The sequence below is a fragment of the Stylophora pistillata genome, chromosome 2, assembly GCF_964205215.1.
Source record: "Stylophora pistillata chromosome 2, jaStyPist1.2, whole genome shotgun sequence".
NCBI classification, from domain to species: Eukaryota; Metazoa; Cnidaria; class Anthozoa; order Scleractinia; family Pocilloporidae; genus Stylophora; species Stylophora pistillata.
This window is the reverse complement of record NC_142520.1, coordinates 24,057,593-24,085,257: the sequence shown is the minus strand read 5'-3', so window position 1 is coordinate 24,085,257 and position 27,665 is coordinate 24,057,593. Positions and strand designations below refer to the sequence as shown.

Genomic DNA, 27,665 nt, shown 5'->3' with positions numbered 1-27,665 from the left:
TATTCGTCTCCAGTATCTCAGAAATCGACATCAATCAGCCACAAGTGCAACAAAATGGCGTCTTCTTCTGAAATCTTAACGATGAAATTGGAGGTACGTTTAAACATAATTACTCAAATTTGCTGGTAGTTGAGTCCCATGTTCTACTATAATGCCCTTTTATTATATTTACCAATCATCCTGAGGGAAAAGACATTTCTCTTGGGGATGATGGCAAAGGATGAAACTATACCCGTTTCAGCGAGCGAGTTCGTGATAGCGTGGTCTTCGGGGTCGCTGGTTCGAGACCCGCTGGGGCCAAACTTGATGGGGCGATTCTGTGTTTTGAATTATCTTTTTTATTTTATTTCCAGCTAATTTGATTTGTTCAAGAAATTCAAGGGTCACTCCTTTCCAGTTTTTTGAAACAACATGTATTTCAAAACTTGAATACGCACATGTGTACACTCCGAAACTGTTAAAATCGAAGCTTTACCGCTCTTTCTGAGTTATGGAAATTTCCACAAAAATTCTCGTTGTCAAAGAAATTTAAATCCAGTTCGAAAGTGGACCATGTTATTGCGAGTAAAACTTGACATACATATCGTATATTGTGGACGGCTCATTTTTAATTGAAGTTCATTGATTCAAACGAATTGTATAAAAATTATGTATTCTTATTTTACAACAAATATTTTGCATATCTTGCAATTCAGACAAAGTTATACACCGGCAGGTTCAGGTATATTCCGTGAGTTAGTGTAAATTCACTTTTTGGACAAAATTAAGGGACAAAAAGTGTCAAAATTCACCAGTCTAGACCATATTATTAGGACTTTTCAAGGTTAATTTAAAGAAGAAGAAAATAGCAAAAATGAAAATGAAGTGCTATAAACGATATCCCTAACCAACAGGAGACAAATCAGGTAATGACTGACAGAGTGAAAGAGATGAACTTGGTGCAACAGCAAGCAGATTAGCCTGAGATTGCAATTACAGCATGCTAGCTACCAGTTCATGCTTCTTTCTTGATGCATGCATGATACACTTGAAAAAGCTCATTGCTTTGAAGGTTTGATAAGCGGTCATTGTATTTTGTCCAAAGGAGTCTGTGTTCCTTCCATTGAGAAGGAAATAGGGCTGAACTTACAAGCTGCTCTGTAAATCCTTTTATTACATGACTCGGGCAGTCAGAGGGCCAATAACTAAAATCAACCAATCAAAATGCTCTATTGCCGGTCAATATTCTCTCAGTATTGTACCGGGCACTGTCCCTAATGGTCCTGAATGGTCCCGAATGATACCGCACTTGTGTCCCTTTGAACATCAGTCGTATAATAAATCTCTTATTAACCAAGCTTGCTCGGGACTGTACTGGAAGAATATCAGCCCTCGCTCTTTTTTGTATGGACCTCGCTGCACTCGGCTCATACTGTCAAGATCTCGGGCTGATAATATTCTCCCAGTACGGCCCTCGCGCTTGGTTAATAAGATATATTTATTTTATAATATACGTATTAAACACTGCCTGCCTAGACTAGCCTTTGCTAACTGCAGGCAGTGCATACTTTTTGTAGTATTGTCATAACAATAATAAAACTTGAAACTCATAAGACAGTAGTGAAAAGCTGATGTTTCAAGCATTAGCCTTTCATCAGAGTTTTTATATTACACTGAGTCCTCAATTGCTCCTTGTTACTGATGTTGGCCTCTTTTATCAGTTTTGGTTTTGTGGCACACAATCCGGCTGAAAATGCTTTATTCTGCAACCCTTCTTATAGACTGAGTGGTTTAATTGAGTGCCATGTCACTCTTCAAAGACTCAGATGACCTACCTATAAAACTGAACTTGGATGAACTAAAAGAGGAACTGTCAAAAAATGGAGTGGTTTTATGTCCTGTTGAAGGCTGTGATCATGACTTCAAGTCTCTGTGGGGTCTCAAATACCACATTAGACAAGCCAACCACGAAGAGGTCGCCTCAGAGAGAAAGTTTAAGTGTGAGCAATGCAATCAAATCTTTCAGTCTCGAGTTACCCTGCGTGAACACAGAGCATTAGATCATCATTCAGGGAACCAGGGTGGAAGTCTACAAACAAGTCCCAAGTAAGCAATGTTATGTTCAGCTAGCTGGATCATGTTTACTGATAAGTTTGTCACAAGTATTCTCATAACTTATTTGAAAAATAATTTAAGGATATTACAGGGAGAAGTTACATGCTAATCTCAGTTATAGGGTTAAAAGTGACTCATTTCTTTGACCCTTTTCTGTTGTTCATGATGGAATCAAGAATATCTTTATTTATTTAACAACCAAGCTAAGCTCAACACCTCGTCATAATCCTTCTCACTGTATTTTGAAATTATTTTTAGTTATTTGACAATTTGTCACAGAAATTTTATTTAATAACCACATTCAAAATAAAACGTGAGATTTTAGCTTTTCAAGGTAAAATTTCAGTAGCTGATCAAACACGCAATGATAAAAAATTCCAAGAAAATTTTTGTAAATGTCTCCTACACATAATGATTAATTTTTATATGTTAGAACTTTCAAGGAAATGAAAGGAAATGCCACCTCATCAGAAGGAACCGTAAAGAAGAAAAGAGGTAGGCCGAGGAAAAATACAGATACATCAGCCAAGAGCAATAACAGTGCAACTTCTGATTTGACAGAGAGAAAGAGGGTGGCTGGTGAAATATCATCTCCATCAGTTGAAATACCCAAGAAAACGGAAAATTCTGATGGCACTGAAAGAAGAACTTCCACGAGAGTGCGCACTCCGAGAAAAGACATTTTTGTTTATGAGGAGGAAGATACAACAGAAAGTAAAAGAGGAAACAAGCAATTAAAAAGAAAAGAAAACAGTGAAACTGGTGTTTCAGATGATAAACCCAAAAAGAGAGGAAGAAAACCAAAAAGTTTAGTAGTGGAAAATGTTACTGAAGGCTGTAATATTCTCGTTGTATCTGGTAAAAAACGTGGTAGGAAGCGCAAAGGTGATACTGCCAGCTGTGAATTTGATGATGGTGATGGAGATATTAAAGTGGAAAGTGGTGCTGGTAGTGTTAGTGGTGGAGAGGATAATGTGCATAAAAGTGATGTTGCTAGTGAAGTTGAGATTGTAGTTGAGAATGGTGACAATATTAATGATGATGATGATGTTGATGATAGTGTTGACCATAACAATGATGATGATGGGGATGGTGACAATGTTGATGATGACTTTGAAAATGATGAAAAAAGTAGAAAGAAAAAGCCTACACGTGTCAAAACAGCAGGTACAGTGATTCAAGTATAGGTAATGGCATGACTGATTTAGAGGTATTTGGCAATAATACAGTGTTAGTGATATTTCAAAATTATCCAAAATACCACAAACTAGATAGTAGTGAGTGGTACCTATTTGGAAAACTTTGAAATATTACGAGCTTGTATTGTTGCAAAATACCATGAAGATGTCATGCTTTTATTTGTTCATAACAGAAGCCAAGAAATTTCCGTTAACACAGTCCAAAGCAGGCAATTAGTGGTGTGATGAATTTAGATGGAATTCCTTCATTCCTTGTTTCCCTCAGTTTCGATCAAGTGACACACACAGGTAATTTCAATGGTCACACTGTTAAAGAGCGACCTTCCTAATTGTCTGGGTGTTGTTCTCATTCATGGTTATTTTCAAATTGATATTTCTCGGTAGTTAACAGAAAGGCCGTTGCAAAGCCAGGAAAAAGGGGCAGATCATCAAAGGTACTTAAATTAATTCTCTCTTCTTAAAGAATTTACCATAACAACCAGATTGAATTGGTACATTCATGACTAAGACGTGTTTCACCAGTAGTTTGACATTAAATAACCTCCCTTTCCTATTTATGGTACTATTACAATTTATTTTTACATACATCAAAAAAACTTAATATTTTTTCATCAAAAAATAGGATGTGATGTTTTTTCTTTGTTTTCTTATATTCATTTGTTGTATTTATTTAATTTTTTTTTCTTATCTCCTTTGCATTATGCCTCATGACCCTTACCTAATAGCACACTTCTTGGTCATGTGATTTTAAAGATTCAGTTTTTCTTACACGTGTTTGCCGGTGTGCCCTCATTGTTTGTGAAGTCCCCCCCTTTTTGTTTGGTTCACACAGAATTTTTCACTGTCTTGTAACCTGTTTTGTGACTGTTTACAACCATTGATTTCAGTCGATAATTCAATAAATTTTCTAGCTAAACACATTGATTGCTGTGCCATCCTCAACAAACATACTTTTGTTTACATTTCTATTTTTCAAATTTGTCACTCTGAGGCACTTGATGAAAATGAATTTCTCATTTCATTTTGTGTGCTACAAACCATCCATTTTTTGACTTAAGAGATTCTGCTTGCAGCCAAAAAAAAACTTAGGCAAGACAATTTTTCACAGTTCTTGTCTTTAGATTGGACGCAAGACAGTGCCTTTATAAAGTCATTGTTTGATGAAATACTAATGGTCGTATCAACTAGGTCATGGTTATAAAATTATAAATGAGGATCATGAGTTGACAGTTTTGTTTTTAATTTCATTCCAACAGAAGGGAGTGACCGAGGTATGTTTGCTGTTATAAACACGTCATGATGCAGAATTGTGTGAATAGGAGCTAGGTGTTTATAATACAATAAATAATGATCCAAAAATAAGGTCTTATAAAGAAAAACAAAGAGTTGAGGTATATGTGATTTTGAATGTGAATCCTATACTTACTGTATAATTCACTCCTTAAAGATACATCATGATTTTATTAACTTCAGAATTTTCAGCATTGCAAATGGGAAGCACTAGAATGATTATAATAATAATGTCTATTCATCTCTGATCTTTATCACTGAGCATGCATGATTCATTCTGATGAATCTTTACTTGTTTTTTGTTGTTGTTTTTTTTTCTTTGTAGGTTGGTATTCATGGTGGCATTCATAGTGGCTGCATGATATATGAAACACACTCACATAATTTTGATTAAGTTATCACATGGTTGAATTAAGTTGGCTAGCTGTATGATTTAATATTCATTTTTTATTTCAGATCACACGACTGAAAAGACTAGTGAAATCAGGACAGTCCTTAATTTGCACAAACCAAGGTTGCAGAGCAAAGTTCACAACTGCCCTGGGATACCAATGTCACATGAAAATATGTGGAATAAAAGAGGAGGAAAGAGAGAGGTTTCCTTGTGAGATTTGTGGAAAACAATACATGTCCTACCCAGGGCTGACATATCATTTGAAGTCAAAACACTCTCAGGTAACTTTCTGTGCTTTGCCAATTTAATTAATGCATGATACATGTATGTAGCTTTATGTTCTTATAAATATCTTGCTGCCCCATGCCAGTTGTTCGTCGTGTGGATAGGGCCGTGTCTATTAGATCATCCTCTATCTGGTTGGTTGCATGGCATATTTTGTTATTACTCATGCACTGGATACCAATAACATTATCCACCCTTTAAACAATTGAGCCAACAAGGCTGTGCTCCAGCAGCACCCAGGGCTCCTGGCGCCTTACTTTTACTTTTGTGTGACTCAGAAATTTTAGTTTTTTCATACAAAGCATTATGCTGGGCATCCTGGATTTCACGGTTTCAGAGCACTGGGTTCCATTCTATTTTCCTTAGAGCACAGCCTTGCCTTATGTCATTGCTGACTTGTTGTTGTTGTTTTTTTTTTTTTACTGCTGCTACATGTATCTGATGCTGTCATAATTTAGTATAATAATTTCAGAGCTGAACAAAGAGTTTCCAGCGATCTGATTGGTCGAGCGGTTCCTTATATGACGCTATATAAACCGCTCCGTGCAGTTTATATAGAATGTTAAACTAAAATGTTAATAAATGTTACTAAAATGTTATGATTTTAGAAATTTCTCTGTTGTTCAGCTCTGAAATTATACTACTCGGTGAATATTGTCGAATAATTATTCAACAATATTCACCTCTCCTTCAGCGAATAATTGTTAAATGTCCTAGCTTTTAAGCAAGGTCTCAAAATGCCCAATTTCTTTAAATTTACCCTACTTGTATCATATACATGTACAAGCCAACAATTTTCTTTTACTTTAAAATCATTATGGCATATTGATACAGAAGCAACATTCTTTGCTCTTTTACACACCCATAAAAGCTTCCAGTAAATAGATTCTTTCATGTTGTGCCTGATTTCTGCATGTATCTTTATCACCTGTTACCGTAATTATGTGCTCATGAAAATGTAATTAATATTAAATTTTTTCTTCTACCTAAATGTAGAGTGAACCTATCAACTGTGATCATTCAGAAGTTAAAGATGAGGTACAAAAAAGATAAAAGGGTTACAGTAGCTGTGCATATATTGTTTTCTTTGCACTAACCCAGGGTTGAATTTGAATCCAGGTTTCTTTATTTCTATACTCAAGAATCTTTTTGGTATAATTAATTTTTCCCTATTCTTAGAGCATCCAATGACAAAAAAGAATGAATAAAAATGAATTTTCTTTTAAAGCTTCCAGATCTGAAATCAGATTTTACAGTAACCCTGGGTTATCTTTACCCAGCCCTGTAACATTGATCTCCGAATTTTTTTATTCCCACCCAACACCCCCCCCCCCCCCGTACAAATTCCGTCTTGACCCCAAAACTACCATTTGCAATATGTTCAATTTTTGAACCCCGCTACAACTAACACTTTTGGCTACATTTGTAACGCTTTCCACTGCAGGGTAAATTATGATTGTATTTTACGATTATTGTACGATGTTTCAACACTTATTTGCTGGATAGTGATACACCCACTGGATGGCTTGATCTTCCCTTGAACAACTGGGCCCTGATGTTTATCGTTGTATTTAAGATACTGTAACTCATGACACTTTTTCTAATGTGTCCATGTTATTGCCCTCCCCCTCCCCCCTTAGTATTGCAAGCTAAGCAAAATGCCGGTGGAAGCCTGACATAGAGGAATTTTGATTTTGATCTTCTGCATTCTTAGGAAGAGGAGCTTGAAATTCTGCCATGTGGAAGAACAAGAAGAAAGGCAGCTTCTAGGTAAAGTATTCAGGGTCATCCTCTTTTAAAAACCTGAGGAGGTTTTCTTTGTTTCATGAGGTATTGATCCCTTGCCCACTTTACATAAGGCTAAATGTAATTCAGGTGTGGTTAAAACCAAGTTAGTGCGGTGGTTTTACCCAGGGAGGCTTGCAGAGTCAGCGCCACATGCAAACGCTTGATTTTCCCGCCACTTTTCTTTCCGTGCTGCCTCCCCTCCCTTTCCCCCCCCCCCCACCCCTCCGACCTCCACTTTTGGGAGAGAATTAAAATTTTATTCCCCATAGCTGTTTGTAGTTTTTGTGTGACAGGTGCTTGGAAGTAGGTTGTAGTGCGGCTGCCATAGTGACTTTCTTCCTGAGGAGATTGCTGCTATCCTCTGGAGTTATTTTTACCGCATCTACCCCACCCCCCTTCCCTAGTTACCCCCAATGCTATGGACATGGGGTTAACAAGTACTTTTGTGAAACAATTTATGACAAATTTACAACCTACTTGTATGCTCACATTGGTGCTGTGCCATGAGCTTTCAAGTGACCTGGGCATTGCTTATCAGCTTTTTTCATGTTTTTTCGCCGTCATACCTACCAATGCCCAAACAACCTGCTTACGGTCCAATGTATTTAAGGGCGAAGAATCTGAACTTTAAGTCGCCTTAATTACTTACACGTGAGTTAAGGAAAGTGCTTTGGGTCCTGCAGCTTTAGTTATGCTACCAAAAAGCAGTAGATCAGACTAACAGCTCGTAGATGTGGGCCCCCCCATCTAAACTTCATCAATTTAAATTGGTTTCGTTATTAATTTTGAATAAATGAAAATCAATCTGTTGTATCAAAATCAGTCATGGGTTCTAATCCCGTACGGGCCTGAATTTTTTTCAGGTATGATTTGCACTACTACATATATAGGGTTTCTTACTGCGAGGATAGCTTTCATGCATTGTTTCATTACATCATCGTATTTTTAGATTACAGCATTTTTGTGTGTGTGTTCGTGCGTGAGTAACCGTCAGTTGATCTCGTTAAAGGGCTATATCTAAGGTGCAACAAATAACAACAGACCAAGAACTTGAAGAAATCAAACTGGCCAAGAACACAGAAAAGGGAGCTCTCAGCCAGCTGATTTCCAAAATTAAAGGAAGGGTTGTTTCAAAGGAGCAAGAGAACCAGTGGACTGAAATGCTGAAAACAGAGTCAGATATAGTTTGTCCTGGCGTGGTAAGATTTTTTATCGCGTGGCTGTCAAGTGTAGTGTGTCTTGTTTTGGGGTAAGATATCTGCGGCCTTTTTTAAAAGACGTCGCACCGCCGTCTGAATAGCTTTCGAGTAAAGGCTCCTGACATAAAAAGGACACAGAAAGTTGTGCAGCCCTTTCGGGTGTTTAACACAGGGGTTTCTTGAAAAGCTGGTTAGGCGGCAGTTTTCCTGCGGCGTACTGATAAGACATCGTACCGCCGCCAGATTAGCCTTCGAATAAAGGCTCGTGACATAAAAAAAGGCATTAAATTTACGCTACTCTTTCGGCCGTTTTACGCGGGAGTATTCGTACGAGTTGAGGCTTTCTTGTCAGTTTGGTTGTGCCAGCCTTCCAGCCCCTTTTCAGGGCACAGCCGCTTGTGAAAAAAGTTGTTCAAACCCCCTGGTTCTACATAGATGTTGTCTTCGCTCTCGACTTTCCTTAGGGATGTTCAGAGACGTTTGAGTCGGTGTCCAGCCTCAGAGAACATTTGCAATACTGCGAGAAAGCGATCTCTTACAAGTGTCTGGCGTGTGGCAAGAAGTATCTTTCCTTACTGATTATCCAGAACCATATCAAGCGTCTTCATGTTGGATATATGGTAAATATTCCTAGAAGTGAAATTTGATAAAAGGGCAATTATTGTTTTCACAATGAAAACCTAAGACTCTTGTGCGTGGGTTTCTCATTACGGCCCTTTCCAGGCTCAGCCGCCTCTTTGCACTATCGGAAGCCGTTTACGGAAAAAGTTATTGAAACACCTTATTACTACACTATTTGATTAACGGTAGCAGCGGGGAAATTTTGCCTCCATATCTTCCACCCGTCCAATATGGGGACCGAACATTCACCGCGATGCAATCAGGGTACCAATATTACAAACGACCTGTTGACGTGATTAATATGACCAAGAAACAAACTGAGAAAGGTGTCTTGAACTGACACAGAGGATTATTCATGGTTGCCTGGAGATACGACATTTCTCTTCGAGTGTTCGCGAACGAGTGAAATCCTTTTCAACACGAAACGAGAAATTTCGTATCTCCAAGCGGCCATGTAATATTCTATTCGTTGTGTAAACACCAATAACAAACCAAATCATTTCACATTCGCTTCGAAAGGCGCGATTTATTATGTAACCATAGTAATGGTGTTATTTCGCGCGTGAAGATATCACGTTTTCGCGCGAAAGCTCTTTTAAGTGTTTGTCATTTCTTTTATTCTCATGACCTTCAGGTGTCATTTAGGGGATGATATAAAGGAGAAATTAAATGCTGGTCACTCTTAAGGGGTCTGAGGGTAAAAGAGGCTACCATAACAGCCAGCTCTTGCACGCAATTTACTATTTGTACATTATAACAGCCGAAGGGGATGGAAAAGTCCGACAGCAGTGATGTGGATTTTAAAGTCGTCAGTTCAGGTGAGAGCGAAGATGACAGCGATGATGTAGAGATTGAAGAGATCGAAGAAAGTGGTAGCGATCTGAATGACGACGCGGAGGATGCAGAAGAAATTTTTGTTTGGGATGACAAGAGAACAAAGTTCACGAAACCAAAAAAAAAGAGAAAACAGCCTGCAAGAGCGTCTGGCGAGAATGTGGGATTTGGACCCATTGGGGCAAAGGACTCGGAGAGTTACATAACAACAGATAGCTGGTAAAATAGTTAAGTAGCGGTAGCATTGAAGAGCGTATGCGCATGACAGAACATCTGCAATGTTGGCGCGCGAAAGAGATTTAATGCCCGACTTAATATCGATGACTAACTTGTGTGGCTCCCACATTCCTTTACTGCCAATCAATAGCTCTTACCCTCAGCCTCTTTTTATAAAGTGAGTCCAGGTGCTCATCCTTTCATGTGATAAAAAGTTTTCATTCACATGTAAATTAAACTCGTTTTCACAAGAATGGCTGAGCACCAGGCCTCGTTTTGAAAAAAAGGCCAAAGGTAACTCGAAAATGGCCTTTTTGAAAAAATTTGAATTTCCCGTATGACGGCCTCAACTTTCGAAATGAGACCAAGTGCATTACCAATGACGGTAAAAGTTGGATTTATTTAAATTAATTGTCATACCTTAGGCCTTGCACCTACCCGTGTCTTAAAATAGAGACTGTTTACAACTCAGAAATAGCATTTTTTTTTTTTTTTCTAAATGAAAAGATGCCTTTTTTAAGATATAACTCATTTTGTACCTCAGGGTCTCTTGATATGGTCGCGTTTTACTACTTTCTAAACTTTAGGCGCAAGCAAGAGTACACAGACAGGGACCTGTTCCCAAACTTGAGACCCTCCACCTCATACTGGCGTAAAGTTGAAATCAGGTAAGTCATTGTCAAGGTTTTCTTGTGTTTGGTATTCCATTTTCGAATTTTCCAAAGTGAAATGGATGAAGTGTCGTTAGCGTGCAGGTTCGTAAGTTCAGGCAAGGCCCAACAACTGCCAAGGATCATTGAAAACAAAAAAAGGTTACCCTTGAATAGGATATTTTTCGGATTCCAAAACCCTCTCCAAAAATGTGTTTTTGGCTGTGATCTCAGGATTGTAAAAAGTCTTGTGGATTTTCTATGTCCTGATAACCTATTACACCGTTTAGCGGATTTGGCAGATAAAACATCTAAGGGACACACTTGACAGATGTTTTAAATTATTCTATAGAGGAATGCATGAACACTACTCATCCAAGTTATTCACCATTTTGGATATGTCTATTTCATTCTATATTTTTCCTCTGTTAATAGTGAAGTCGACCAGTATTTACCTGAAGCGACCACATCACCACCATTTCAGATAAGAAGAAAAGGGGACAGTCAGTGCTTAGAGGAAAGCATAGAACTACCATTGTTTGGGAGTACATCTAAAGATCATAGTAAGATTTTCGATAGAGCCTCTTTCAATTAATTATGAAGATGATGTGTATTGTGGTGAAAAGGTGTACAAGTTAGGTCATTCGAGCAGAAGAAAATATGAAAAAATGTGAATTCTATCACTCTCTCCTGGTAAAGAAAAAAATAATTACAGCCAACCTACCGAGCGTGGAATGGTCAACAACAGCAGATATTTCGTTACTTTGTTCCTGGTTGAATATGAAATTGTCATCGAATCCGCATTTAGTTTCCTCCTCACAGGATGAACATCAAAGAGTTGCACTAAAAGAATGAACAATTTGCAAGTGTAATCGCAAAAGTTACAATATTAAGTTCATGATACACGGAAATATTATGAAAGACGACAAAAGTTGCCCAGCTATATTTCGCGAGGATAATTTGTGCTTTGTGCTTTGGTGCCAACTAATACAGATGCTTTTCGTCAGGTCCTATCCATGGCGACGTGACCTTTAATGTTGGTGGCCCAGTCTGGGCAATGGATTGGTGCCCAGTCCCAGGTAACTCATCTACTCCTTGTTACTTTCACACCTATTTTGATTGGAGTTTGATTCAGTTTTTCTGATAAGGTACAGAAATTCAACTATAAAACCATTGGCGTGTCTTCACTTAACTTGCTCTATTTTTTTATTGTGTGTACTAGACTCTACCAAGAATTCAGAACAGTTTCTGGCAATTAGCACTCATAGATCTTTGGACGAGGTGAGTCGATAGAACGAGTGGTAATCTGAACTATGACTCCAAAGGGTGATACATACATACATACATACATATAACAACAAACATATGAAACATATGTGTGAACTGCGGTTATGAGACGTATATGAGAACGATCCTTCGCAGTAAAGCACTATTTGAGCAATAGTGAAAATCAGACCTGAAAAAAAATTTCAGGCCTGTACGGGACTCGAACCACTGACCTCTGCGATACTAGTGCAGCGCTCTACCAATTGAGCTAACAAGCCAACTGGGAGCAGGCCATCAAATTAATTCGATATAAACCCGTAGATGATAAATCAAACAACAACAAACATGAAACATATGTGTGAACTGCGGTTATGAGACGTATATGAGAACGATCCTTCGCAGTAAAGCACTATTTGAGCAATAGTGAAAATCAGACCTGAAAAAAATTTCAGGCCTGTACGGGACTCGAACCACTGACCTCTGCGATACTAGTGCAGCGCTCTACCAATTGAGCTAACAAGCCAACTGGGAGCAGGCCATCAAATTAATTCGATATAAACCCGTACAGGCCTGAAATTTTTTTCAGGTCTGATTTTCACTATTGCTCAAATAGTGCTTTACTGCGAAGGATCGTTCTCATATACGTCTCATAACCGCAGTTCACACATATGTTTCATATGTTTGTTGTTGTTTGATTTATCATCTACGGGTTTATATCGAATTAATTTGATGGCCTGCTCCCAGTTGGCTTGTTAGCTCAATTGGTAGAGCGCTGCACTAGTATCGCAGAGGTCAGTGGTTCGAGTCCCGTACAGGCCTGAAATTTTTTTCAGGTCTGATTTTCACTATTGCTCAAATAGTGCTTTACTGCGAAGGATCGTTCTCATATACGTCTCATAACCGCAGTTCACACATATGTTTCATATGTTTGTTGTTGTTTGATTTATCATCTACGGGTTTATATCGAATTAATTTGATGGCCTGCTCCCAGTTGGCTTGTTAGCTCAATTGGTAGAGCGCTGCACTAGTATCGCAGAGGTCAGTGGTTCGAGTCCCGTACAGGCCTGAAATTTTTTTCAGGTCTGATTTTCACTATTGCTCAAATAGTGCTTTACTGCGAAGGATCGTTCTCATATACGTCTCATAACCGCAGTTCACACATATGTTTCATATGTTTGTTGTTGTTTGATTTATCATCTACGGGTTTATATCGAATTAATTTGATGGCCTGCTCCCAGTTGGCTTGTTAGCTCAATTGGTAGAGCGCTGCACTAGTATCGCAGAGGTCAGTGGTTCGAGTCCCGTACAGGCCTGAAATTTTTTTCAGGTCTGATTTTCACTATTGCTCAAATAGTGCTTTACTGCGAAGGATCGTTCTCATATACATACATACATATGTTAATTGACCACTCCCCATAGGGGCTTTTCAGGGCTAACACCCACCCATCCCACCCAGGGGAGGACATCCACCACACAGTAATCTCGTGCGTGGGAAATTAACGTCTCCTACCCCTAACCCTGCAGGAGACGGGGCCTACGGTTTATTCGTCCTTGTCCGAGAAGACTAGAATATCTATCCATTTCTCTATTATAGAAAGGTAGCAAATTCTCCTCACCTATTTTAAGACCATGAGTATTGATCCGGTGATCTAAGGGTTATTGTCGTTTAGAAAACAAATTAACAACGAAGATGCTAATATTAAAGGAATGAACCAAGCTGGCAAACGATAAAGAAAACAGACACACCGAGATCATCATCGCCATTGTTCCCTTCTCTCCCAATAGAGAATAAGGCTTGTACAGCAAAGACAAGGGCATGGTATTTCTCCTTTTCGTTCTCGTTGGGCGACATTAATATTAATACCAGTTGTGTTATTTAAAAATAGAATGGAAAATGGGACAATATGGAATGGAAAATTCGCTCAAAGATTAGTTACCACAGGGGAGTTTTAAGGAGAAAATTGAAAAAAAAAATGGGATGGAAAATAGGATAAATTGGATGGGAAGGTCGCTCAAAGATTATTTAGCGCAGAGTAATACCTTGAGTAACCTTCTAGTGAACATAGCAAACAGTTAGAGTGTATTACCAGGGCTCGACACTCACTTTTCAACTTACTTGCCAAGTGGCTAGTGACGTCCCAGATGTTACGACAATTTCAGTTTGTTTACTAGCCAAGCTGGCTAGTCGAAATCGAAAACCATTAGCCAAACTGAATTTCTACCAGTCTGTGGCTAGTTGGCTACCGTTAGTGTCGAGCCCTGATTACAATGAAACACTTTGATTGCCATGACTTATTTGGTAGGGTGTTGCTGTTGGTTATATTGATTGGAAACATGACATCCTCTTAAATATTTCCTTCACATCTAAGGTGTTTCATTATTTCATGTTAGGTTCACAAGGTTCACAAATGCTTTTCAAGTAAAGGACTTATTCAACTTTGGAATGCTGGCCAATTAAAAGTAAACTCGGCCAGGTGAGAGTTGATGATATTATATTCTAGAGTATTTCACACACAGTAGATACAAAAGACTGGACGCTGCTGGGAAATTTTTTCCAAAAGTTCAGAAGTCTCCTGACTTTTTTCTACACCACTTTCCATCTCCCGTATGTCCTAACTTACTTCAAGATCTCACTCATGATTTCCCCTGTCTTTCTTACTTCATTGGGGCGAGAAATTGGCGTAAGAAAGACATGAGAGATGATGAGTCGTGTTTAAAAAATATTCAGAATACTATCGATTATTTTTGAAAAAGTTCCCAGGAACGGTTTTCAGTATCTACTCATGCCCGTCAGTCGTAGATGTACTGAACGTTATTTTTGTTGCTGCCTTCCTCATTTTGAAAACTTCTCACATCAAAGAGGTTTTTTAGTTTAAGATATACTCAATGTGCCTCTTTTTGCGATAGAAATCAGGATTGCTGTGAGGTAACACTTAATCACTGCAGTTACTTTGCAAAACTCCGTGCACTCACCTCGTCTGATGTTTATTGTTGATGAAAATTGTGCTTTATTAATTGGTTTATTTATCTACCCAACCAGATATTTTAATTGTATGAACTAACGTTTTATTTTAATACTGATGTAACTGAGATAACCTGTGACGTTGCCCTTTGTTACCAAGAAAAGAGCGTTAACAGGGTCAGTGCTTGACAAGTAATGTAGCCTCTTTTTCTTTTCACTATTTAGCAGAAAAGCTTTTCTCTCTTTCAGTTCAGGGTCGAAACCAACCTTGTCACTCGGCATAGCGCACGACTTTGGTGCCATATGGGACATCAGCTGGTGTCCATCTGGAACATGGGAACCTTCCTCCTCTGATACGAATCAAGTAAGTATTCTGTGCCCCTTCAAATATAGACTACGCGAGGTGAGTGAAACAGACAGAAGTCTTTGGTTACCGGTCAAAACTGATGAAATCCATGATACAAAATCGGTCCTGGTCTTTGATCTCGAAGTCATAGTTGGAATTCATACAAAGATATTGTTTGCCTTTTTCCTGCACTTGTATCATGAGACGCACTTTTTCGAACTTGAAATCACTGTGATAGAAAATAATTGCTTGAATAACGGTCGTGACATCAGGAATGATAGAGAGCCATTGACTCTTTACTTCGATTGGATATCACGTTCTCTTGAGTTTACATTGAAACTTTTAGAGCCAACATGCAGATGTAGAGTTGCTTAGGTTACTCGTTTCCGATCATGTTTCTTAGAAAATGATTTGGTTTTATCAACTGAGTTGATAATGTAATTGACCACCGTAAAGAGTGTCTAAAGTTGACGTTTCGAGTGTTAGTCCTTCGTCCTCCGCTCTGACGAAGGGATAACGCTCAAAACATCAGCCTAGGAACTCTTTACGGAGGCCAGTTTACGTTATTAACTCAGTTGATAAAACTAATTATTACACGACTCGGGCAGTCAGAGGGCCAATGACTAAAATCAGCCAATCAAAATGCTCTATTGCCAGTCAATATTATCTCAGTATTGGACCGGGCACTGTCCCGAATGATACCGCACTTTTGTCCCTTTGAACTTCAGTCGTATAATAAATCTCTTATTAACCAAGCTTACTCGGGACCGTACTGGAAGAATATCGGCCCTCGGTCTTTTTTGTACGGACCGAGCGCAGCTCGGTCAGTACTGTCAAGACCTCGGGCCGATATTCTCCCAGTGCGGCCCTCGCGCTTGGTTAATAAGATATATATTATCTTGTTTTACTCCTCCACCGACGCAGTACCACAGTTTCTTCTGAAACTTACCCCCTGTATTCCTTAGAGAATAGTTGATATAGTTGTCAAAATTTTCTGATTCCATTTCTACACGTGAAAATAATTCAAATACTTTACTCTACTATTATTTTCTATTTGCTAGAAAGAGTGTCTGTCACGTCTCGGTGTTATAGCTGTGGCATGTAGCGATGGCCTGGTTCGTATTCTAAGGTATATCTCTAAACTTTTTCGCCCTAACTTCTGGTAAGCACTGTGCTACACAAGGATTTTGGCTGTTGAAAAACCTTTTTTTTTTTTACCAGAAAATTGATGTTAGAAAGAAGAAGCTAACAGTTTTCTATGCGATTTTTGGATCAGATTTAGGTGACAAACAGTTGCTCAAAAATAATGCTAATGTTTTCTCCTTTTTTAACAGCATTCCTTGGCCCTCTGAGTTGAAATCTGTCGAAGAGGTGAAGGACTCAGAGAGCAATTTTAAGACAGGTATTGCTAGTGATGAGTTTTGTGCAGGTCTGTTTTTTTTAGGGATTATCCAAAAATTGATATTAAAACAACTTTCTTAGTTTAGCGGAAACAATTAATAGCGTTTCGGAGTAATTTTTTCAAAAGGGTATTTAGCCTGCTGCATTTTAATGATTTTTGATGAAGATTGCTCGTTTGGTCTCACCATGAGTATTTTGGCCATTTCTGGTACTCATGTGATACGCTGGAGAGGCTTACAGAAACGTACGATTAGGCGTAAGAACTAATCGAGAACGAGAGCTGCTTCTGGGTAGAATTGTAGCGTTGCTCCATACTTTGTAAAGGCGGTTAGTTCTGTTTTAGAGAACTACAGAGACGCAAACAGATTGTCAAGGAATCTTTTTTTTTTTTCTTTTTTTTTCATCTTTTTCAGTAATATTTCGTCTCATTCCCCATGCTCTGTTGATCCCATGTTCCTTGGGTGTGGCTTACAATGGAGAGAGTGGTCAGGCTTGGTGTGCAAAATGGTTTCCATGTGCCATGCACGAGAAGATAGCGGCTGGCTTTTCCGATGGTGAGAATTGTTTTACGCCGAAAATGAATAAGTTTATCCAATTTCATCCATAGCATCGACCTGATTACATTTGATTTGAAATGATAATTTGGCTGGGCGTTCGTATTTTTTTTTGAAAAGCTTTTCTGAAGTTTAACTTGAATTTTCATGAAAGGTATCAGTGTAACAAGGTAAGCTTATCATTCAACCATAATCGTTACCAATGACAGTTGTTTAGCGTGGTCGGTACTCTTTTATCGACAATGATATTCGTCATCACAGTGGTCAAGGTGTTGATGCGGACTCATGAGGCGTGGCTGAGTATATTTTTACCACAATATCAACGTGAAATAAAAATATTCTTTCAGTGCGTGACACCTCAACGCGAGCAGAGTTGTCTGTACTGTCATCGACAACGGCAAATTGGCCAGTCAGATTGCGATATTACTGCCAAATGTTGTAAAATCCTAGATTGACAGAGTTAATGGAATGTATCAAAGAACTCATTTTCAAATCTACTCGTTAGCATCTTGCAATTAGATGCTTGACTTCACCGTTTCCCCCACACAACCCCCACCTCCCCAATCTTTTCTCTTGGTTTTTTTTTTGGAGGGGGGGGGGGAAAGACGGGCAACAATTTTCCTTGAAAGAACCTTTTCTCGTTTAATGAATGCTGATGATGACACTCCTTTCAGGATCGGTGGCAATCTGGAATCTTTTGACCGAATCGCCGTTGCTTAAGGAAACCGACAATGATGGGAAAGCATTTCGTGAGTATAAATCTACTAAATTGACTATTGATAGCTTCCAGGCTTAACCACTGCTGTGTAGCAGTGGTGATGATTGAACGTCTTAAAGAAAAAAGACTTAAATGAATAAATAAACACAGATTTAATCCAGGATTGCAAGTGAAGGGAACATCTTTACAATTTTTGAGACATGGTGTAACGCTTTTGTCCACCTGTACCAACATCTCAGAAAATCACCAACTCATGCAAACGCTATTTTCTAAAGTTTCTGCTTTACTCTATTTTCCAGTAGAAATACAGTTTCTTTTCAAATAGGTCGCATTATCGAAGAGTGAATGCTTTGCAGGAGTTTGTAATCTCGATATTCCAGTAATAGAACTGTTTCTACTTTCATGGGCTGCTTCTTGCATAACTCTCTAGAGATGGAAGCTTGTATATCTTTCTACCGCATAATTCACTGATTTCCCATTTTAAATTTCATCTGTCACAGGTCTGGCTCCTTTCCTTCATATTCCAGCGAATTCATCAGTGATCAAAGATCTGGCTTGGTGCCACGAATGTCCTGACTACCTTGTTACAGGTAAACCGTGAAATTTTTGATCACAGGTATACCAACAACGCAATGTTGACGTCATTGGCGAGAGGAGTTGATGTTGAGAACAGGCAACTGTAGACGAGCGTTGTTTGTTTGTTTGCTTATTTATTTATTTATTTATTTATTTATTTTTATATGTAACACCGCATTTCAAGATACGTGTCTCCAACACAGAAGATCTCCTTGACTGGCTCGTTTTTCTTGGCAAAAAGGCACTCAATATGTAGTAAAATAAACCTCTTCTGGTGGCTGCTTTGCCGGCTGACAGTCTCCACGGCTGAGTTATTGTCTGAGAATTGAATGTTTGGCCGAGATGCGACGAACCACGTGACGTAAAGTTGCCCATAGAATCGCGCGAAAATTAATGAACGAGTTATCATGTCACATATCTTCAGATTTTATTATCTAAAGCGACTTCGGCGTGATGTTTCTGATGACGTGAGTATTAAAACTTAACCAACTGAACTAAAATTCGTGTCTTTGTTTCCGATTTCTAGGGGGTTATGATCGAATGTATAAAGTGTGGAATCTTAGGTCTCCCTTAATACCGGTAGCTGTCATAAAACGAGGTACGTATTCGAATCAACTTCACTTCTTTACACTTTGTTGTTTACACGAAAGAGAAAGTAACTGATTCGAGTTACATGGGCGGTCAATTATTCCCTTTGAAAAAGGTTTTCATTGGGGGGCTTAATCAACATTTTTTAAAGTGAAAGATAATATACATAATGAATGACACAGGCATATTCGGGAAAAAAAAAAAACCAAAGTGCTCCCACTAAGGGTCGAACTTGCGACCTTTCGAATGCTCTACCACTGAGCTACGGGAGACTCTTAATTAAGTTCATAGCAAGAACATCCGGCAAACTGCTAGGACAAGAATGTCTCTATGTGATGCTTTTACTCAATGAACATGGTACGCATCCTCTGATTGGTCAATTCAGTTTCCAAGCGGATGCCTTATAAGGTTATAAAGCCCGCAAGTAACTAGTTATGTCATAAAAGCAATAGAGCGTTTTTTTTTTGTTTTTTTTTGTGTGTGTGTGTGTGTGTGTGTGTGTGTGTGTGTGTGTTTTTTTTTTCGAGCTCATGGGATCCAGAAAAATGTGCTCTATTGCTTAAAAAACGTGCGAGCATTTTATCATTTTTAGCACTGCAAGACGCACGTTCTCCACCCGTAGAAAATTTGAAACGAGTCGGGGAGAGGTTTTCTGAAAGTCTGGCACTGATAATCAGGCTCAGACCTCTTCTCCGCGGGAGGAGAAACATTTGTGCTGGAGTGTCAACACTGTGAACTTTTAGAGCGATGTTTGAATCTTAATTTTTTTTTTTTTTTTTTTTTTTTTTTTTTTTTTTTTTACCCCCTAACTTACAGGTATACCGCATGAGATTCATTGGCCGTACGGGTTTGCTAATGTCATAAGCTGTGAAGACGATGCATTTCAGACTTTGACGCACCCGTGTGTTGCGAGATATTTCACATTTCAAACCAACAAAGACGAGAGATTGACCAGCCTCGTGTCCACACATAACTGTACAATCTGGGTATGTACATTTCATTAGGAATTCTACTTAAACGACGGTTCTTCTCGCCGACTGCATTGTTAATGAGCTCGCTACAAGAATACGCTACTGCCACTCCCAATCTCGGTCTTCTTTGCAAGCTATGTTGAGTGTGATCCCTTGCGGCCTTCATGACATAGATTGGGGCAGTGAATATGCGACTGCCCCAAGGAAACACTTTTCGCCCCTCCCCCACCCCTCCCACCGTGAATGTGACCGCACCACTCAGTTTCCCTGCGTACCATTTTCTTTTACATTTACCGATTCGAGCCGTAACTTTGTCAGCTGTGGTGATTCATCATTCAAAAAGCAATTTTCAATTGAGCGTCAAAATTAACCAGGGATTGCTTTGTTTTTGCTTCACTTCCCTCCTTTATTGGTCCAGAAAACTTGCGCCGCTAAACTACAACCGTCGTGGCGTGTTGGTCGCTCGCATTTTCCCTCGCTTTAGGCATCGGTGTTACTTTGAAACCTTATTGCCTCTTAAAAGGTATTTTCCTTTCTTCTGATTGGGCTTCGTCGTAACTTTAGTTTTGGGTCTACGACAGTAAATCGAAAAGCGCTCTAATGCAGGAAATGAGTCATATTTGGCCTGAAGATACCAGTATGGTGGCCGAGAACTGCCATTAAAAATATTCAAAGTTATAGGAATTATTTTTGTTTTGTTTTTTTTTAATTTCGATTTATTTCTCATTTTTCTTTTTAAAATAAAAGCAAGTGAAAGTAAAATGTAAAATAGAAATAAAATGAAACCAAAGATAAATGAAATCAAATCAAAATTAAATACTACCCGGCCGAGCGCTGTCACTAGTTTTTTTTTTTTTTTTTTTTTTTTTCGCGGTCGGAAAAAAAAAATTTGTTCGTGGCCGAACGCTGCCACATGGCCGAGGGCTGCCAAACAAACCCAGAATTCTTTGCAGGATGCCTCTCAAGATTCTAGTATGGCGGATGCCGCGTGGAAAAAGTTAAAAGAGAAAGTGACTGCGAAAAGAGGGAAGAAGCGTGATGCAGGAGATACAACGCATAATTTAATTAAAGGAAAGGAGCTGTATAATAATAACTGTCGAATTCAATGAAGAAAAAGAGCCATTTGCTCACGGTGGGTTTCGCAATGCATACAAAGCAACCACAAAGCACCCACAGTTCAAGGGGACTACCTGGGTCATTAAAAGATACCTTCCGGATGCTGTGAAGGGAATAAATGACATTGGGCAAACTGTCCAACAGCACACCCAAAAGGCAGTTCAGATGCATCTTCTTGCAAGGAATTTTGCTCGCCAGTTGGAACAAAAAATCATTGAAAAACATGCTATTGATGCATTCGGGAGAGGTCCTAAGGTATAGAAAGATCTACTATGGCGAAGATGATAAAGGAGAATTTGTGACTGTGGAGGAGTTTATTGATGGACAGTTTACCAATTACTTAAACAATACTGGTGATTGTTGTGTCGAGGAAACAGATGTTATGGGTCAGAAGGCTCAATGTCTAACCCATTTTTCTTATGAAAAGTGAGACAAAAAACTCATGCTGCTAGACGTACAAGGACATCGGTATGAATTATTCCACCCAGAAATTGCTTCTCGTGAACTTTTTGATGGTAGTGCATTCTGGGTTTGTTTGGCAGCCCTCGGCCATGTGGCAGCGGTCGGCCACGAACAAATTTTTTTTTCCGACCTCGAAGAAAAAAAAAAAAAAAAAATAGTGGCAGCGCTCGGCCAGGTAGTATTTAATTTTGATTTGATTTCATTTATCTTTGGTTTCATTTTATTTCTATTTTACATTTTACTTTCACTTGCTTTTATTTTAAAAAGAAAAATGCGAAATAAATTGAAATTGAAAAAAAAAAAAAGAACAAAAATAATTCCTATAAATTTGAATATTTTCAATGGCGGTTCTCGGCCCCCATATACCAGTTCTCGAATTTGACTTCATTTTTTTTTTCCTTTTTTTTTTCCACGTTCAATCAGAGTATATCAATGTCTGAGTGGTCAAACATCTTAGCCTGCGGAGATGCTGCCGGTGAAGTTGTAGCTGTCCATGTGTTACCCAAGAAAAAGAAAACCTTTACTAGATTTGTAAGAAGTAATAAATTTTATACGTATACTATCGATCTCCGCAAGGTAGCTGCTTTTTGCTATAGTAAGTCTGTAGCCCTAGTGATGTCATTGAAGTAGGTGACCGTTGAACGACATTTTCACGCGAACAACTTACTTTAGTTACTTATTATCTAGTTATATTGCAATCGCTGGTCGTTTTTTATCCACATTTACTCTGGAAAACCGCATGGGGAAAAGTAACGTCACGAAAACATTGTGCGAACGATGTACGTTTTTGATGTGGGAAAACTCGACTAATTAAGTAAGCAATATTTTCTTGACACATGCATTCAAAAAGAACGTATTTTGTTTTGTGTCTCACACCTTTTGTGCTTAGTCATTGCTCGAATTTCTCAAACACATCCTCTCTAAAAAAATGGAAACTGTTTGGGTAAGGTAGCAAATAGAGAAGAAATAAAGGGGGGCTCGGTCCAAAAACTGTTGTTACTTTTGGGGGGCTGATCTGTTAAGTTTCGTTTTAGGCCGTCTACAGGGCGTTTTTGGAACAAATTGCTGGCAATACTTCATCTAGTGAACAAAATAAGGAAGACGTTTATCAGGGTGAACAGACAAACGCTGACTCATTTCGGAAAACTCAAACGGATGGTTGTTCTACCAGGAACAATGGTTCAAGTATTGACCGGACGATGAAAGAAATCAGTGCCTCTGCAGACAAATCTTCAACGAACGCGTCAACTTCGAAATCAGGCTCAGACGAGATGATGAAAACCACTAATAAGTCTGAGAAAACAGATAGTGACGCTGCCGGAAAAAAGGGAATACCCACTCCACCAAAGACTTTAGGAGAAGTGTTTGAGAAACACAGACTTGTGTTTTATGATGTTAATGCAGTAAGTTTCTTAATCGGAAAGTCGAACGATGGACTCCTATTGGGAACACTTAGAATCCTTTTTCTCCGAGTATGCCAGGGTCGTTCGCTAAATAGCATAATTTTTCACTTAAAAAAAAAAACACCAGGCTTTGAAATGAACCATATTCATTTACACCATCGTTGCGCAGAATCATCACATATCGACATTCCCATCCTCGCAGTATGTAGAACGTTTTTCAGTATAGACCTAGTTAAAGGCCTAGCCTACCACGAGTCTTTTATAGCTGAGTGATAGAGCGCCCGAACTACTTATCATACTTATCTGAGGGACGGTGGTTCGACTCTTATTGGGAACTCTCAGATCTTTTCTCCTATATTGAAATTGTCAGTCATTGAATAACATCATCTTTCGCTTATTAATCAGCTATGGGTGACTTTTTGTCTCTCCTTCTTTACTTAGTTATTTTCTTACCCATCTATCTATCAAGGTATTCATTTATTTTGTTTAAATGTCGATCCACTCACTTCTCTAAAAATAACGCAAGTGATACTTTTTTTTGTATCATCAGTAATAGGTAAAGTATTTTGCTATGATGATTTAGACGACATGATGCAACTGTGTTTTTCTTCCACACTTCTAGTTGGAGTTTAAGGACAGAGTCAACAAATCAGATCCAGATTTCAAACGCCTTCTGTCTCCAAGCACCATGCAAACCATTCCGTATGATCAATTTGCCAATCCTCAAGCGATACAGAAGGTAGGAATATCCGTGACATATGTGAGTTGTAGTAAAATCTTGCTGTTATTCAAACTCATCACGAGAAGTTATCTTGATCTAATACCAGATTCTCGAAAGTCATTTAAAAGAAAACGTGTAGCAGCTAGTGGGGAGTATTAATAAGAAGATGTAGGGACAGAGTTACGGGATTAAGAAGTCGTTGAACTTTTTCACTGACTTCTTTTTCTTTTGCTACTTTCACCTTCTGGTTTGATTCATATGTCAACAATAGAGAGTTACGTGAAACATGAACGGCAAGAGTGACCACGTGACCATGTTTTTCCCGCCATTTTTTCACCTCTGCCGGTTGCACTTTGCCGTTTCTACGTGAAAGTAACCTGTTTCGCGTTTGCCTTGTTCTCAAGATTCTCTTCACTTTTTCTCACGCAGAGTAGAAGTTAATTGCCGGAGAAAGGGCACCAAAACTATTCTTTGTAAGCCATACAAGATGGCGCCTTCAATTTCACCATGACGTAGGCTCATGCGAAGCTGAAGCAGCAAGGTTCACGGGAAACTTGAAAGGGCAAGCTGACGTTTGCCGTTTCATGTTAACGCGGTGCTAAATCTCAAATTTTTTTTCCTTTTTTTTAGGTCCGTTTTAATCCCAGTAAACAATCCTACATGTGGCTCGCCTCAGGTTCCGCCTCGGGTCTGGCAAGACTCCATTTAGTCAAGCAGGTCACCACGTGACATTGCATGCGTGGGCACGTGCTGGCTCCTTAGATTACATAGGATGCTGAGAGTTATGGAGATTTGACAAGGCAATGTCTCACTTCAAATCGGCATCATGACCACGCTTATGATCATGTCAGAAATGCGCCAGGAGTTTTCCAGGAGACGATAAAGCTAAGAGACTTGATCCCCTTTCAGGCTTTATTCACTTGGCAATCTATCTCCAGTTATTCAGCTATAATTCACCCTCGTTTTCAGATCAGACAATTGTATTTTGCGAATTTTGCTCATGTAGACAGACAGCCCAAGTGGCGTCCATTCGTTCTCCTCACTCCTAATTTATTGGGACCTTAAGCAGTTGGGACGACGACGCTAATAAAAGGGTCGGTTTAAAAAATGAACTTGCATTTCTCGTAAGATTGACGGGAGTGGCTCCATGTGTTTACCATTTCTAAGAGCGCTAGACCTCACCTTCCTCTGATAAAGGTATGAAACTTCACTTACAAACTTGATTAATTTGCCATCAGAGGCAAAGCAAACGTAGTGTTTTCACGTTGCTATTTTGAATCGAATGGTTAGGAGGTTAGGAAGTGAACAAATTATCAAAATGCACGTGCGGAGCTATATCTCTGCTTATTAAACCCCTGTTCTCTGAGTTCTCGTTGTCGTTGTTGTCTTGGTATGCTGAACATCCCTTCTTTAAGGAACGCGGAAGGTACATGTTGCATAAGTCCTGGGATAACTGATACCTTGAGTTAAAAAATAATCTAAGAAGAAATCCCCTTCTTTGGAATGAGGTGTGACGCACACAATCCTAGTTATTCATAAAGAAACTGACATATTATTTAAGTCCAAGGCTGCACTTTTGGAACAATAATTGAACATCAGATGACTCTTGTGTCGGAAATCTAACGTACCATAACGAAACGCTCTCATTTAACTCTCTCAAAGACAATAGCGAGTCGCTGTAGCAGCTAGGCTCCCTCTCCCCCCCCCCCCCCTCCCCCTCCCGCCACTCCTTTACCAGAGCACGGCTCTGACATCTGTAACCGCATTAGTTGGTAATTGAACATTTAAAGGAACCGGGATCCAGTTGTTTCTAGGGCGGATAACGGAAATCTACAGCGCTATCTCCGGTATAGAGATTTCTCCAGTGGATAGCGTTATCGCACCCTCGAACGCCTGGGGCCTGGGGCCCGTTTCTCGAAAGTCTCGGTGTTACTGCCAAAAGGCGTGTCCTTTCGTGGCCGCTTACAGCAATGATTTCAAACGCTCGATCAGAGGAAGAGGTTTGAACTAATGAAGAACCAACAAAAATACAAGTTTACAAATGCAAAAATGTAAAACTGAAGGGAGGCTAAAGCGAACGGGATGAACATAATAACTAGGAACTTACATTGTATCGGCGCTGTAGGCCGCGAAAAAAGGCAACTGAACCAGATGTTCTCTCGGTGAAATCATTTGCTGGACTCCTCCGGCCGCTGGAGACAGTATCCAAGACAAGTCACAAATTTGATGTTTAACGTGTTTAATAATCGCAAGATTCACAAGGTCTTCGCACAATCACGGTCAATCTAACTCTCTGTTCAATAGATTCGAATTAACAACTTAAAAGGGTGGGCAGGCTCCCAATAATAAGCACGTGCTTCCGTTGTCACGGGTTACATAATTACGTAATATGTGCCCCAGTCCCCGACAATCAACGATAAAACTAAAAAGCTAGAATATTAACATGTAAATTATAGGGAACGCGGGAAAGAAAAACAAAACGTATTCCCGAAGGAATGCTAATAAACTGAAATAGAATGCAAAGAATGCTAAATTCTACATCCCGGCCCCTAAGTGCGAGATTGTACTAAGCCAGTCACTTACACCTAATGAATTACAATAAACAACTGCTAAATCTTAAGTATTAGTGCACTCCAAGAGGTCTACTTAGCGAACAAGGCTAATTGAAGGCTAAGTACAAATTAACTAAATGTTTCTCAGTTTTTAGTGTTCTCAGGATATTCCTTTTCAACCAAAAGACAGAGCTTGTCGACGGGTCTTTCGTAGACAGCTGTCTTGGCGAACACTTTTACCCGGCGAACAAAGCCTCTTTTGTCGGGGAAGGTTTCAACAACTCTGCCAAGCGGCCAGGAATTGCGATGCGACTCAGATGCGACCAGAACGGTATCACCAACGGCCAAGTTCCTCTTTGGGTGCACCCACTTCTGTTTAAGTTGCAAAAGGGGAAGGTATTCGACTCCATCTCTTCCAGAAGATGTCCGCTAAATATTCCACTTGCTTCCATCGACGACGCGACAGAGGATCTTCTCTCTTGAACAGACCGGGGGGGGTAACGAGACTTCCGATTTGAGCAACAACAAGTGGTTAGGCGTCAAGGGCTCATTGTCGTTCGGATCACTGGATACGGTGGTAATGGGTCGGCTGTTCATGATACTCTCCACTTCACACATTAAAGTGACCAGGCTCTCGTCGTCCGAAGTTTGCTCTCGCAGCAGCGCTTGTAGAATCTTCCGAACAGTTCGGATGCATCTCTCCCAAATACCTCCAAAGTGGGAACCATAGGGAGAGTTGAAGTACCATTTGATGTCCTTTTGTAACAGGGAATTGTGTATCTTTTCCTGATTCCAATCTGAAATAGCGTCACGCAGCTCCTTCTCACCACCAATTAAGTTTGACCCGTTATCCGAGTAGATCTGCTTCACTTGGCCTCTTCTTGCAGTGAAACGTCGCAAAGCCAATAGGAACGAGTCCGTACCTTGGCCATGTGAAATTTCGAGGTGCACGGCACGGATTGCTAGACATGTGAAGATCACGCCATACCTCTTTACGAGACTCCGCCCACGACGGACTTGGAATGGGCAAAAATAATCTACGCCCACTGATGTAAAAGGTGGTTTCTCGGCCAGCACGCGATTTTCTGGTAAAGCAGCCATCTTCTGTTGGCAAAGTGGTGCCTGGCGGCGACGGCAACTGACAGACTTCCCCAGAACACTTTTCACGGCTGAACTTCCTTGGGTGATCCAGAATTTCTGCCTAGTGGGAGCTAGAACGTGCTCTCTACTGGAATGGCCGCATGCCCTGTGGTAATCGTCGATAATCACTCTGGTAACGTGATCTTCTTTCGGAAGAATAATATGGTGCTTTGATTCTGCGGGTAATGATGTTTTCATAACAATATGTGCATTGATAGAATGCACCGAAGGTCCCCTTTGCACTGAAGAATGCATTTCTTCTCTACGATTGGCCAAATACCACATAGAAAACAACATTTACTCATACCTCTTTCTAATA

The 27,665-nt window shown here is 39.6% G+C and overlaps 2 protein-coding genes across 4 annotated transcripts; one reads left to right on the top strand and one right to left on the bottom strand.

Moving 5' to 3' along the window:
- The first annotated feature begins 15 nt into the window (after positions 1 to 15).
- LOC111343179 (uncharacterized) lies at positions 16 to 25,020 on the top strand. Of its 3 annotated transcripts, none has more exons than XM_088748771.1 (28): positions 16 to 93; positions 1,761 to 2,085; positions 2,528 to 3,261; positions 3,678 to 3,727; positions 4,550 to 4,564; positions 5,040 to 5,258; positions 6,259 to 6,300; positions 6,977 to 7,032; positions 8,060 to 8,249; positions 8,714 to 8,869; positions 9,631 to 9,923; positions 10,508 to 10,588; positions 11,006 to 11,133; positions 11,578 to 11,649; positions 11,793 to 11,851; positions 14,228 to 14,310; positions 15,048 to 15,162; positions 16,206 to 16,273; positions 16,479 to 16,546; positions 16,959 to 17,099; positions 17,774 to 17,848; positions 18,318 to 18,407; positions 18,920 to 18,991; positions 19,798 to 19,967; positions 21,954 to 22,061; positions 22,565 to 22,933; positions 23,556 to 23,672; positions 24,285 to 25,020. In XM_088748771.1, the coding sequence occupies exons 2-28, from the start codon at positions 1,784 to 1,786 to the stop codon at positions 24,381 to 24,383; spliced, it is 3,972 nt and encodes a 1,323-aa protein (XP_088604897.1). In that variant the 5' UTR covers positions 16 to 93; positions 1,761 to 1,783; the 3' UTR covers positions 24,384 to 25,020. The 3 variants fall into 3 exon arrangements, with proteins under 3 accessions (XP_088604897.1, XP_088604899.1, XP_088604898.1); XM_088748772.1 differs by having other exon boundaries at positions 26 to 93; positions 1,701 to 2,085; XM_088748773.1 differs by lacking the exon at positions 4,550 to 4,564.
- A 1,615-nt stretch (positions 25,021 to 26,635) lies between these two features.
- On the bottom strand, positions 26,636 to 27,544 carry LOC111344312 (uncharacterized). The gene has a single exon (XM_022951536.2). It carries the CDS (start codon positions 27,542 to 27,544, stop codon positions 26,636 to 26,638), a length of 909 nt encoding a protein of 302 aa, XP_022807271.2.
- Between the last annotated feature and the right edge of the window lie 121 nt (positions 27,545 to 27,665).